Source organism: Myotis lucifugus, unplaced genomic scaffold, assembly GCF_000147115.1.
Source record: "Myotis lucifugus unplaced genomic scaffold, Myoluc2.0 scaffold_36, whole genome shotgun sequence".
Lineage (NCBI taxonomy): Eukaryota > Metazoa > Chordata > Mammalia > Chiroptera > Vespertilionidae > Myotis > Myotis lucifugus.
In genome coordinates, this window is record NW_005871084.1 from 5730016 (window position 1) to 5744990 (window position 14975).

General features: G+C 37.9%; 1 protein-coding gene across 1 annotated transcript in view; it reads left to right on the forward strand.

The window, feature by feature from the left end:
* PHLPP1 (PH domain and leucine rich repeat protein phosphatase 1) overlaps positions 1-14975 on the forward strand; it is a 207090-nt gene that overhangs the window by 171518 nt on the left and 20597 nt on the right. Inside the window, exons 12-14 of the mRNA XM_014454458.1 lie at positions 6512-6712; positions 9466-9628; positions 13214-13344. Coding sequence (XP_014309944.1) covers positions 6512-6712; positions 9466-9628; positions 13214-13344 — 495 coding nt within the window. The remainder of the gene's footprint in view (positions 1-6511; positions 6713-9465; positions 9629-13213; positions 13345-14975) is intronic.

A 14975-nucleotide genomic window follows, 5' to 3' on the forward strand; every position in this document is an offset into this window, starting at 1 on the left:
TTGAAATGACTAACATAGGCATTACCCTCTAGGAGCTTACAATCTAATATAGAGTTTAAAATAACTACACAATAAACAATAATACAAGATGGGCTTGAGAGGGTTAAAGAGAAGGAATGATACAAGTGGTTTTAATTTGGCTTCTGTTGTGAAGACCAGCACTTTCTTGTATCATACATAGCTGTGTGCTTGGTAAATAGCTTCAGGCAGTAATGCAACTGCTTCAATTCTTCCATTCCTTTTGCTTCATAATACTAATCTTTAAAATGTATTGGCAACCTTTTTTTATATGTTTCTTGTGGTACTAAATTAGCATTACCAATTTTGTTGGGTTATGTAACTGAAGAAAGGACCCAAATACAAGTCTTCGTTTGTGTTCTAAGTAGAAGTTATGTTTGGAAATCTCAAGAGAACTGTCAGAAAAACATGCATTGTTGGACACAGCAAAAGACTCTTGGAAGTTTTTCTTTACTTCAAATCTTGGCTGCTAAAACTAATATCTTGGTTTAATTCCATGGCATGTTTGTTGAATACTACACGTTTAGAATGGTACACTAGTATGTTAATGTGCTTTACCTGGTAGCAGGAAGGTGTTTGGTAACCAAATAGGAAAGGGGACTCTACTCTAAATTAGATGACATTTACTCACATCTCTAGCTCCTCCAAAAACTTTAGACCAATTTTATTTAAATTCCTATGAATTGAATCAGGAATTCAGTTTATACGTTTTCTCTCCATGTTCATTTTTGAGTTTCGTTTATTTTTATTTGCTTTTCACTGGCAGCTTAAAAACTATAGATAGATTGGAAATATGATGGACCATATATTGTTCAAAAATTGATGGTGATTTTGATCTTAGGATAGATCGGGCTTTAGTTTTATGGGTGAACTGGTAAATATTCTAATCTGGATTTTACTGGCCTAAAGCTCTCTTTTTACCTCTTTTTGCTTAGAGTTGAGGATTTTCTTGATGGAAACCCCCAAAAGAATTACAAATAGTTTTCATCAACAGATGGGCAAAAGTGGGGGTTGATATTCCCCATAGGTCACTAGAGTGGATGGATGAGGTATTGCCATTCTTCTGTTCTTCCTGAAATCTTGCCATGCCTGGCTTCCTGTCCATCTTGAATCTGCACACTCATTTAATGGCCAGAGAGCTGCTCCTGATGAGATCACTCAAATTAACAAAGCCACAATGGACCCTTTAAAGGCAAGTTATAGATTCCTGTTGTGGGTAGACATTAGGGTCTGTTTTTATCCCTGGTTAGAACAGTATAAGGCATTTATTTTCGGGGGTAGGAATGGGGGGAGTGTATGTACAAATATGGTAATTAATAAATATCTCCAGAGTATTAGTCACATTACAGACCATAAGTTTTAGTGACTCAGACAGAACATGTGTAAATATCAAGGGGCCTATCGATTGACCATGACAACTGGTGCCTTTTGGCAAAGACTGATACTTCTGGCATTTTGAAGAGCTAGGTTGCCTACACTTTTTTTTTTAAGTGAGGAGAACTATCTTGTGAAGTTCTGTTTTAAGAGCCATAGTGAAATAAAACAGTATTTCTCAAAGTGTGTCTTTAGAATCCCCTTAAGTACTTACTAAACATGCAGGTTCCTGGCCCTTATCTCAGTTCCATGGACTCAACTGGCCACTCATCAGAATTTTTAATTCTGTAGATTTCGAGGCCTTCCTCTAACCTACTTAAGAATATCTGGGGCTGAAGTTGAGAATCATGTGTCTTCTGATAGGAGGGCACAATATAACTTCTGTGTGCTTTTGCCAAAATGCATCACTGTATACTAATGAAGAGAAAACCTAAATGGAAAGGTATTCTACAAAATAATTGTCTGATACTTTTCAAAAATGTCAAGGTCATTTGAGACAGATAAGGTTGATTAGAGGAGGAGACTAAGAGGGCATGATAATGAAATGCAAGTGGGATTCTGGATTGGATCCCGGTCCAGAAAGAGCACATCAGTGGGATCATTGATGAAATTAGGATAAGGTCTGTACATTAATTTAAAGTATTGCATCAGTGTGAAGTAATTAATTATACTTAATTTTTAAAATTCGTTTTGAGTTCTTATTTTATTTTTTTTTAAATATATTTTATTGATTACATAGAGGAAGGGAGAGAGATAGAGAGCTAGAAACATCGATGAGAGAGAAACATCGATCAGCTGCCTCCCGCACATCTCCCACTGGGGATGTGCCCGCAACCCAGGTACATGCCCTTGACCGGAATCGAACCTGGGACCCTTCAGTCCACAGGCCGACGCTCTATCCACTGAGCCAAACCGGTTTCGGCTTGAGTTCTTATTTAACAATTTTTATATCTATATAACTTTTGTTCCTTTATGTTATAGGCTTATGATCTTTATTACCCAAGCCAGGCAGATTTTCAGACCTTCCAAAATAAGTGTGTGAATTCCATTGGACTTGTATGCACTTTTCCTTCACTTGCAATCCCCACTATTAGGTGATGTTGCTAGGCAATTAATAATTGTGGGGTTGTTGTTTTTCAAACTGATTAGCGGGGTATACCATTGATTTAGTGAATTTCTATCAGCACTTAAAAATTAAATAGGATAGAAAATACTAGTGTAAAAGTAAGATTAAATATGGCTTCATGAAACTTTTGTTTCAATTACACATATGTATTTTGCATGTGTACTGTGCTGGATGGTCATGTAAAATGTATTTTGTACTCTTGGTCACCATCATAAAAAATTTGAAAGCCCTTCCTTTATGAGCTACCAGCCTTATGAAGATGTATGAAATAGTCAAAAGTACTGTGTTGTAAAGATGACAAGGAATATAGATTGTTTTGTTTGACACTTTTGGAACATTTTGGGGCCAAAAGTCAGGGGGTTGTCTAAAAGTAGGAGAGGTTTGCTGGGCTTAGAGTCTTAACCTTTTGCATTTTTAATAGACTGCAAGTCCCAGTACTGATATCCAGGAAAAATATTAAAATGCAGACTGCCTGGTAATGCCTACAAATGGGTAAATCTGTTGTGATTCCAAATCCTGTGCTTTATCTCAAGAACAGCTTGGCTGTAAAGTTTAAGGGTACACTGGAAAATACTAAAAAGCAATTTAAAACAAAACAAAGCAAAAATTAGATGAGCCAGAAAGATGGACAGAATGTGCCAAAGAAGAACATAGCAATTGCTCAAGAAGCAGGAAGTGGACTCATTTCACTGCTGTTGTGGGCAGCTTTCCAAATACTTTAGGGTAGGGGCCATACATGGTGTCTTTTTCCTACAACTTTTGCATTTCTGCTAAGGAAAGTTTTTGAGTACTGTGCTAGTTATTGAGTTATTTTAAGCATTCAGTTTAAAGTGCTGTGTACATGTGGTCTTCCTGCTACCCAGCAGGTGCCTGGCTTGACCTCCAGCTTTTTTTTGGAGAGAAGGGCCTATGAAAATGTCCTCAGGAAAAATGTTTTATTATTATTATTTTTGTTTTGAAATTTAGAGAGATCTGTTAGGGAATAGTGGACTCTTAAGATTGACGAGATCTGTGTTTCATTTCTGGCTCTGCCACTAATTACTATTTAACCATTGCCAAGTAATTTGACTTTTCTCAGCTTCAGTTTCTGTCTTCTGTGAAATATGAGGGGGGCATCTCTAGGATGATGGGAGAATCGAATGAAATAGAAAATAGGAACCAGCTGTAGTCTCCACAAAGCACCTTACAAATGAAAAGAAAGCAGTGATGTTACTGCTTTTTTTCTAATTAGTAGAGGAGGGTTGCATAGTAAGGAAGGTTGAATGGGTGAAACATCTGTTGGCACATTAAACAATATTTTATGCAGAAATCTATAAGGAAGAAGCTTGATGAGGTTGTCACATCCTATTGAGGTTGAGGCCAAACTCAGTGCTTTAGGAATTTAGCAGAAAGCAGGGGGTGGGGTTATATACCATCTTTACTGAGTAAAACTGTTAAATTTTGCAAAATTAAAGTAGTTGCTCATTCTGGTGGAAATACAACACCTACATTAAACCAATTTAATTTGTATCCTAAAACGTTGTGAGGTTGTGGGACAAGTTTTTTATATTTAAGAGGGTGGGTACTGAATTTAATTTACTGAGACCATTATAATAAGACGTCTTTTTAATCCAATTGTTTGCTCTCTGCCCATTGACTAACAAGGTGACTCAGTCAGGCTTTATTCACACAAATGAAATTCTTTGGAACCGGCCAGTGTAGTTTCAACTTAGTTTTATTTCCTGGAGGGGTAGGGTGTGGGATTTATTTCCCTACCCCCTTAATTTCCCGTAAAGAGTATATAGCTCCTTCAGTACAGGCGGATTTCAGCACGATGAGAGAACACGTTTTTGGAAATCACTGTCTCGCCTTCTTTCAGATGGCGTGAACAGTTTCCCAAGTCCCCCCTGCAGCTTTCTAAATGAGCATTCACTTGTCAATCTTTTTTCCTTTCAAACGATGTTCCCTCTTCTTCTGGCCTAAATGTGTGCAAACATTTTTATGAATTAATTTCTCTCTTTTCTTTGCCTGCATCTATAACTACATATTTCCTGGAGAATTGTGTTTTAGTGAGATTGTCAGATAGTTTCCTGGCCAACCTCAGTCCATGTTATTTTAGAGCAGTGCATTTTAATTTTTCCTAATTCTGCACTGAAGAAATTACTAACAGGGCATTTAAGTCAGGTGATACAAATGGGACCTAAAGAGATACTAAAAAAATAACGAAATAAAATAAAAAAGAGATACTCATAGATGCTTTAAAGAACTATGGTGCTGACACTGGTTTCCTTCCTAGTTCAAAACCATTTCAGAAGCGGCATGAATGACCTTTATTTTCCTCTCTGCAGCACACATGACTATAATTTCCCATGACTATTTATGGTCTCTACAGCCCTTTTCTAACTTCCCTTTAAAAAAAAAAAAGTCAACAGAATACGTGTTTCTTTAATGGAAAATGTTCTATTTTGGGGAAGCTGCTTTTCCTCAGATAAGTAGTGGAGTTGGGTGTGTGTGTGTAAGCATGTGGGGGTTGCAAAATTGGGGAGTATTAAATTAGTGGGTTGAGAGTTTAGAATGACAATCCTGGTGATGACTCCTGAATGCAAAGCCTTCTTTTTATCCAAGATTAAAAATAACTGTACCTGGTATTCCATTTTTCTTTTTTCTTTTCTTTTTTTTTTTTTTAAGGAAGATTTTATTCTTTTTTCCAAAGATATGGTAGAATAGTCCTGAATTGAGTGCTGACTGTTTCAGACCCAAGTGATTTTGAAATGAGAAAATGGAGGTTCACTAACACAGTAGTTCTACGTGGAGGCAGGGCAGCTTTGACCTTACACTATAGCAGGTGAGTCCTGTGGGCTGAACACGCTCCATGTTCCGGCGGCTGCAGCTTCACCATGGAGCATACATCATGGAGATCCATTATGAAGTGAAGCAAGGGTTTGTCTGACTCGTGAGCTGCACATAGTTCCTGCTCTGTCCTTCCCTTCCCTGCCAAATGGTTTGGAACCTTGTCACAGCAAGGATTCTGTCTCAGTTCTGCAGCTTTGCATTTTGCATTTATCTGTGTCTCACAATAACTCTAGGATTACTGTTTGACAATATTAGTTATCTTAGGTATAAAAACATTCTTCATATTTTAGCCATTGTTCACTCTGTTATTTGGATAACCAGTTGCATATTTAGATATTATTTATTTGTTCTTAATGTAAAAATTTTTGAATAATAAGATAATTACAGAAAAGAGGACAGATCATAAGTGTAGCACATGATGAATTTTATCAAAGTGAGTGCACTCCTGTAACCAGCACCCCGATCGAGAACCAGATGTCATCCTGTTGGAAAAACCAGTCTTCTCCTAGACACTGCTTCCTTTTCCCTGACTTCTGATACCTGCCTGTTGTTAGGAACTCACACGGTGTATCCTCTGTTCTCTGGCTTCTTTCACTCCACATTACTTTTGCAAGATTTGTCCTGTTGATCATGAAGTTGTAGTTCTTCGTTTCTCCAGCTTTATAGTGTCCCTTCATCAGAGCAAATCAGCTCCTGCGATTGTGAACCTGTCAGTAAAATGTGGTTTTGACAGCATACTGACAGGGCTTAGTCACTATGTGCTTTAGTTGGGTTGTGATCTCATATCCAATTGTTTTATTACTATAAGAACTCTTTTTTAAAAAAGGCAATTATTTTTCTTTTCCTAAAGACAAAATATTTATCACTCTCTCTCCCACTCCCCATCAGCTATAAAATTAGTCACTTCGGTCACCTTTTGTGCTCCCATAAAAATCAATTTCTCTCTCTTTGTATTTAAGACACATAGATAGCTGTTGTGTTCATCATAGACAGGGGAGTCAGGTATCCAGATGCCTGCTAATTCCAGGTCCTGTCTTTAAATCCCATTTCTAAACCCAGTTTCTAATATGCGAGGTATCCATCAGAAAACTGGGCTTTTTGAGGATTCCGGACTAGAACTCTGGCTTATCATCGGGATTTTGTTGCATTTTGTCCTTGTAGCCTGAGATTCCTGAATGCATCTGCCAACAAACTGGAAACCCTTCCTGCAGCCACGCTTTCCGAAGAGACGAGCAGCATCTTACAGGAGTTGTATTTGACAAACAACAACCTCACAGACAAGTGTGTGCCCTTGTTAACAGGACACCCCCACCTGAAGATCCTGCACATGGCCTACAACCGCCTTCAGAGCTTCCCAGCAAGGTAAGAGAAGCCCATCGAGGGATGCTTTTCACTGTGCTTCTGAAAATCAAGTCACAGACGGAAAGGCGAAAGCAGTCATTTCCCAGATGACGTAAAACCTGTTTCTCCCTGATTCATCTTCGCGGTTGTCTTTTATATAAGCCACACTCAGCACTCTCCTAAAGAGAAATGTGTCGGTTTTTCTAATATGAATATATCCACAGACCCAATCACTAGAACATTCTTATGGTTTTGAAATAAGATATGTTATTTAGCATATGTATTTTTTTCTTTAGCTTCTTTTTAACCAAATCTTGGAAAACTTAACCTAATATGGTAGTTGGTAATTAGGACATCAATTAGCTACCAGTTTTTGTGTTTTTGCTTATGGTATAGGTAGCTGTGGTGGCTTGTGCAACCATAGAAACTGTGGGAGATTACGAAGGATGTCTGGCCCTCAGAAGATTCCGTTTCTAATAATATTTTGGTGTTGATTTCTGTTTTATGAGCAATGGCATTGTGTCTAGCTCTGCGGGAATCCACGCCCCGAGCCTGCCCTGAGGGATTCACTCCCCATCCATGTCCACTTCATTGGCATCCGTCCATCACACAAGTTGAGACTTAGAACACATACCCACACATCAAAGGAGCGAACATTAACCTCTCTGGTATTCTGCTAACTGCCACTGAGCCTGGGCCAAAGCAAAATACTGGCACAACTTCCCTCTGCTGCCCTCAGGACTACCTGTTGTGTAAACCCTACTGAAGGAGGAAGGCCCAAATAGACATGGACTTTAAGTATTGCTCTGTGTTTCGTTTTTGTTTTTGTAGTATATATTTATTTCTGTAGTTTTTCCCTTCACTTGATGTTAATGACTCAATTTTTTTTGAACTTCTGTGTACTCTACTGTGGAATGAGGAGATGATATTTTGGGATGAAAACATAGTAATCACATAAGATAATACATCTGAAAGGGCTTATCGTCCTATTTCAGATGGTGAATGTCCAAGCCCTGCCTGAGAAATGATTATCAAACTCAGATTCTGCGGGTGTTCCCCAGGGAACCATGTCAGTGGTAATCAGCCAGAGTACAGAGAGTTTTTTATGCATTCCATCAAAACGCACCTTGGCATCATTTCTGTCTCCCTGGGGCTTGTGATGTGGCACAGCAGCTACTCTACAAGACAGGACTGGGACTTACCTGTCTCCTTGAGCCTCCTATCTCACACGAGGTCTGGCCTAGGGTAGACTCCACGGATGGATGCTGAATTAAAGAACGTACTCCATGGTCAAGGCGTTCATGACCACCTTCTTTCCATGTTAACTTCTGTAACTTCTCCTTTCTTGGGCCCGATTGCTAACTTTTGAGTCATTTTTCATGCCCTGTTACCCATTGATTTCTCCACATTGCTTTTCAAAATATGATGATAGCATATCCAAATAATAGTCTTCCAAATTCGGGCTAATGTAAATGGATTACTTCGCAGTCTGCATCTGTAATGTTGTTTGTAGCATATCCTGATTCCATGTTGGGTATTGATGAGATTGAAAGATTGGGTTTCAGTAGACAAAAACTTAGTTCTTATGTATCTTAGGCATGTATTTTTTTTTCAAGGTAAGCAGATAAGATAGCTTTTATATGTGAGAGATGACAGAAAGAAAAGTAATAATGGGTTTCTTGCTAAAATTTTTAAAGGTTTATTGTGACAAATAAAACCACAGCAAGCAGAGAAGATACCAATAGCTGTAAACTAAACGATTCACATTACAGATTTGAGTTCCACTCACTGGGAATCCTGAGCTTCTTGGAAACCAGCATCACCAGTGGTAGAAAAGGGGAGGAATGGCTGAGTGTCAGGTGGCCTGTGTATCATAAGACTGTGGAGGTGGAGGGGTTTTTCCTCCTCATTTACAGAAAATGCAGGACATACTAACTCAGAAATGTTTCTTTATTTGCTTACTGTAATTATTGATTAATATTATTAAGATTAATTATAGATTAAGATTGAACAATAAAAGACATAGTTAAACAAAAGTGTTCGATTACATTAGGACACGTTATTAAGGTAAGATCAGAGAGAGTCCTTCTTTGTGGGTGTTTGGGAGGAGTTGAGAGAAATTTCTTTGGGGCACAGTTTAAGTTTGGGTCCTGCCAGCAAGTGGAGAGATGATGCAGATGACCTTTCAGCATCCCCCAACCCCCACCCACTCCTCACCAGCACCTGTCGTCAAGGTGATGTCGGGAATTGGGGAGTTTGGTTTTAGGAGAATACATACCTTCATAGGAGTTATAATCCTCTTTTTCCCTGCACCCCTTGAGTTTTCAGTGCCGATACAAAGGAAATCAGACTCTCCAACTAAGCTTTTTGAAAGTACTGATATGGGATTAATGCTGACTTTTAACCTATTTGAGCAGGATTTTCATTAGCTTTTAGACTAAACTGCATAGCAAGGTGATTGTTATCAGGATAACTTAATTCACACACAATTTTCAGAGGAGAAGAATATCTGTTTTCCTTCTTGTTGCTAATTTGAAGAGTTTAAGTTAATAGTTTTTGTTTTATAGTAGGAAAGGAGATGTTAAAATAATTTGATACTCAAAAAGCAATAGTGAAAAGATAGTCTTATTTGTTAAAATGACTATTACAAGTGAATCTTTAAAGAATCTTTAAAGTCATAGTAAATTCCACCTTTGACTTTCATTATGTATTATTTTCTTTTTAACTTGCCCTATAATTATGACTCCCTGTGCGTGGATTTTTTCTTGTTTTAGTAAAATGGCGAAACTGGAGGAACTTGAAGAAGTCGATATCAGTGGGAACAAACTGAAAGCCATCCCAACAACCATCACGAACTGCCGGCGCATGCACACCGTGATCGCCCACTCCAACTGCATCGAGGTCTTTCCCGAAGTTATGCAGCTCCCGGAAATCAAGGTGTGTGGTTTCAGCCCATCTACTGTGGTGTCCAAAGAGAGAATTGTGTCTCTCATTCACTCATTTGGGCATTTGCACCATTGACTTCCTCAGCATGGAGACTCAGTTGTCTTTGCCCCATCCTTTCTAACCACTGAGCTAAACTATTGAGTCAGCAGAAGGAAAAAATAACCAGAAACCAAACCGCTGGACTGGGATTGGGAAATTGTATTCCAGCCCTTACCAACTGCATGGCATGAGGCTAGCCACATAGCCACCGAAGGTTTCCCATCTGCCTAATCTATTTCCCAACTTATTTCCAGGCTCAGAGACTGTATGGGGTGTGATAGCAGTCTGAGAAACTTAATGGTGCAGTGTACCCCTCTCCACCAGCTCCCCTAATTAAGTAGCATTCACCTCCCAACTCATAATCATTCCCTGTATAGGTCACCAAACATTCATTTCAGTTTAATGAAATGGGATAGAACAGATATTCCCATTTGATAGGTTAGGAAACTGAGGTGCTGAAACAGGAAATGATATATGTAAATGAAGGCAGCAATTGGTGTGATTCCTGAGTCAGGTAGACTTAATGGGGTGAAATCTGTTCACTGGGATGAGTCATCTAACAGGTTTTTATTTGTGTGTGTGTATGTGTTTGTATGTGCGTTGGTGCAAAAGTAGGAATTCCTTATAGATATAAAATGTAGCTTTTCATTTGCATCTTAGAATTTCTGCTTATCCTCAGTTTTATGTTTAATAAAAAATAACTCAGTGGTTATAGACTTTGGAGCATATTCTAGTCTCCTAATAAGGAACAAAAGCTGTCCTACTTAGCCATTCCTCACTTTTCAGGCACTTCCCGATATAAACTTGATATAACAGACATTTGAAGATACTATAAATAGCATGCATAATTTTTTTACGACAGTGGTTTTTATACATTTACCTGGTTGACGTGTGCCTTCTTTGACATCCTGAGGAGTTTGGTGGCAGATTGAAGGGCAGGAGGGGTATGAAACTGGAGTGTGACCAGATGGAATAAATGTCATCAGAGTATCACCCTGATGACAGCATTGTGGGGAGAGGGTCAGAAGGAAGGGAAACTGAAAGCAAAGCTAGAGAGGGTCGTAGTCCTCCAGGGGAATGTGATGGACAGGATAGTGAAGGACTCAGAAGGGAACTGGCTGCAGTGAATTAAAGACGTGGTGACCAAATGGGCCTGGGCGGGGTTATATAAGCACCATCTCTAAGAAGGTCTGCTTTCCATGGCCAGTTATTATCTTTGTAAATAAATACTCTAGTGAACTCATTTTATAATTTGGTATTATAAGCATGAGCAATTTTACATTGACAGAACTCTGAAAGTTTAAAACCTTAGATCACATTATAAAACATTGCTAACCAATTTTATAAAATTTAGTAATGTTCTAAAATGCCTTTTTAGATTATGGGAATCTTTTCCCATAATCCATGCCCTGACCTCTGAATTTATTTCTGTCAACCACATATGTTGTGAGCTACCCACACCTGCCAGCCCTTAAGCTCAGGTTTCAAAATTACCCAGGAGATTATATTTATACCATTTGTTGTCTTATCTGTGATGTATTCCGACTCTACTGGCAGAATAAACCATTATTAACCAGTATTATAAATTTTTCATTAAAGTCCAGTTGACTATTCATGCAACCATTATTTATAATTGGAAAATAAAACAAAAAGGAGATGACCATTTTTCTATTATGAATGTTTTGATTATGTGAAATATTGTACTTAACTGAAATTATTAAGGCTGTTAAAGGTGTTGGGAGTGAAAATATGGAATAATTGAAATGTAATGAAATGGTACCTACATTTATGATCTTTTAAAGTTTTTTATATTAATAATAAGCCAATAAGAAAAAAAATAGAATGCTAACACTGGTAGTGTTAAGGTGGTAAATTTAAGGGCAAGTTTTCTAAGCTTTTCTGTTTGTCCAACCTTTTGTAATGGGGTCATAAAGCTCTTGTATTAAAAAGTAATTACTTAAGATTATAATATAATTTTATAGCATTGCTGCAGTTTGGGAGCAAGAGTATGAAACAATTTGTGTGAAACATTGTATTATCAGTTAAAAACACATTTCTCCAAAAATATAGGTTCTCATTTTACCTAGTCTATAGCTCTCCCCAATCCATTATAGATTTAAGTTCTTTTAAGAATTTTTCCAAATAATGATGATTTTGTCCACTTTTGAGGATTCCGAAATTCTTGAATACAATTTGCTTTCAAACTATCTTAAGGTTTTTTAATAGGCTGGGGTACATTTACACCAGGGAATATTATGCAGCAGTGAAAAAGAAGGATCTCTTACTCTTTGAGATAACATGGAGGGACCTGGAGAGTATTATGCTAAGCAAAATAATCCTGTCAGAGAAAGACAAATACCATGATTTCACTTATATGTGTAATCTAATGAACAAAATAAACTGGTGAACAAAATAGGTCTAGAGACATAGAAGCATGGGACAGACTTATAAATCTCAGAGAAAAGGCAGGTGTGGGTTGTGGCTGGGAAGAGATCAACCAAAGAACTCGTATGCATATACTATATATGCATAACCCATGGACACAGACAAACAATAGTGTGGGGAAGGCGTGGGGTGGGGGCAGGCTAGAAGGAGTCAATGGGGGGAAATGGGGTACATATGTAATACTTTCTAAAATAAAGATTTAAAAATAAAAATAAAATTATAGTCAGGTGCCAGCTCAAGCCAGATAATTGAATGCTTTCCACTTCATCCTGCTGAATTTGGGGTCCACATTCTCTTATCCAGAAAACTTACCAGTTACTCTCATTCTGGCCTGTGCATGCGAGCCTTCTGCCCTGGTTCCCTGCTCCCGGAGCAGAAGCACAGCCCCTGGTGTTAGGGCTCACCTCATTTAAGCCTTCCACTGATTTTATGAGAAAGGAGGCATTATTCCTGTTCACAGATAACACGGAATTTCTGCTATAATCAATATGCTGATCCTTCTGCTTGTTTTCTGATGAGATTAGGCGGGAGTTGCTGGGAGGGTCCAGGTGTTCAATGCCCGGAAGGCAGGATCCATATTTAATTCCTGCCCTTTTCTATTGCATATAGTAGACAGGCCCATGTGCTAGTCTGTCTTTTACTGATATCTTACTTAGCTTCTTTTGAAGATCTTATCATTCTGAGTATTTGTTCCCTGCTTTTTCCCCATTTGCATGGTTTTTTGTTTGTTTTAAGAAGTTCCATTTTGATGTTGTAACTACCTCATGTTCACAACAGGTGCAGAGATTTTTGTCAGCAATAAGAAAAAGTATCCTGAGGATATTTCAGTTAACTCTTAATTTTAAATGTACAGAAAACTTTGAAGGATAAAGATGGGGAGAAGAAAGAGCATGGATTTTTTTGCATTATTCAAAGAGAGTAAAAATTTAAACTGCATTTAACAAAACCTGTTTCCAATGTCTGTGGCAGAGTGGCCACCAAACTTTTCTGCATTTGAGCAGCGAGTGTAGCAAATGGTTAGGCTGATTCCGCTGGAAGGCACAGGAGCTCCGAACCACCTGACCCTCTCCTTGTTTCCACTTATTTCTTCAGTGTGTGGACCTGAGCTGTAACGAGCTAAGCGAAGTCACTTTACCAGAAAACCTGCCTCCAAAATTGCAAGAACTAGACCTGACTGGAAACCCCCGGCTGGCTCTCGATCACAAAACCCTAGAACTGCTGAAGTAAGTGTTTCATGAAGCACTGACAACAGGCTTATACCTGAGTAAGAACATCAGTCTAGTCTAGCATCTACTCACATCCTAGTGGTATCTTCACTCATTTTAAGTCATTTGAAAGTCTGTAGTTCACCAAAATGGAGGGCCAAAAAATTCTAATAGTTGGACACTCAAGTGTCCTTCCAGAAATTTAAAAACAAACAAATCCCACCCCAAACAAAAAGGAACAAGAATACTGAATACAAAGAAGAAAATGGTAAATAAAGACAAAGGTGAGAACAACAAATGACCAAGACATGAACTTCCATCTCGGTTACTGACAACATGGGTGATGTGTAGTGCAGATGTTTCTGTAGGATTTTGAGAGAGGAATCATGTGGGAAAATTACAATTTAGATTATTTAAACAAAACTGGAAGTGTGGGATAATTAGATCCTGTGACGTTCTATTCGTGTTTTGGGAGAGTTCATAGATACTGTCTCATTCTTGAAGTTGATGGAGAATCACAGGTTCAAGCTCGCTATGTAAAATACTAAAAAAGTAACCTCATTAGAAAAGATGTCTTTATAGGAATGTTACCTCAGAGCTCTAAATATCAATAGAATTAAATGAATTATGCTCCACAGTTAAATATTATACAGCCATTAAAAATGATGTGCAGTTATATTACTAATTTGCGAGGTCTCCACAGTATAATGTTAAGGGAAGAGAAAGTTAAGGAAGTTTGTATAATATAATTCCACTTTTTGTAAAAATAAATCTCTGTGCATTGGGTGGTCATGTGTGTGCTCAGGCACACCTAGAAAAATGCCTCAAAGGATAGAAAAAAATGTTAAAATAGTGTTATTCTTGGGATAATAGGGTTATGGGTGGTCTTAATTTTCTTCTTTAAACTTTTCTGAATTTTTGGACTTTTTTGCTATGTATCTTAAAGTAACAGTCTTAGACAGTGACAGCTATCAGTCATTATGTATGCCTTGTATGCCTTATATGCTTAAATCCTGTTGTAACATCTGTTGCTGAAAGTCATCCTCTGTTATCTTAGGAAAAAACAAAAAAAAAGGGTAGAATTTTGAAAGTAGAATTTTGGTCCATTAATCTATCCTAACCTTTAGTGCAAACTAAAATTTGAAAAGCATTTAAGGTGATTCCTAGATGCATTGGCCTAATCAATGCCTGTTTGTTGATATTTTAAGTCCTGAATGAGCACATTGATTTCAATATATAATTGAAGAATACTGCCTAAGTAGTGTCCTCAGGAAGCCGTAGAGACCTAGACTCTCTCTACTGTTCATCAAACAGTACGGGAAGCCTTGGCCCAAATCCCTCAGTCTGTCCAGACCTTAGTTTTCTCCTCTCTAGGATGGGGAGGATGGCCGACATGCTCTCCAAGGACTTCTCGGAATGAGAGTCCATATAATATGATATTTTGTATTAAAAATAATTGCATCAAAATTTGCTAATAAATGCAACTAGCTGTTTGGAGAAAAATAAAAGTTGAATTCTTATCTCATACCAAAATAAATTCCAGCTAAATTAAACCTATAAAATAAAATAATTTTCTAAAGTAAGAAGAAATTATATGAATATATTTACAAGCCAGAAAAGGACTTTTTAGCCAAAATGGGGGGAGGGGG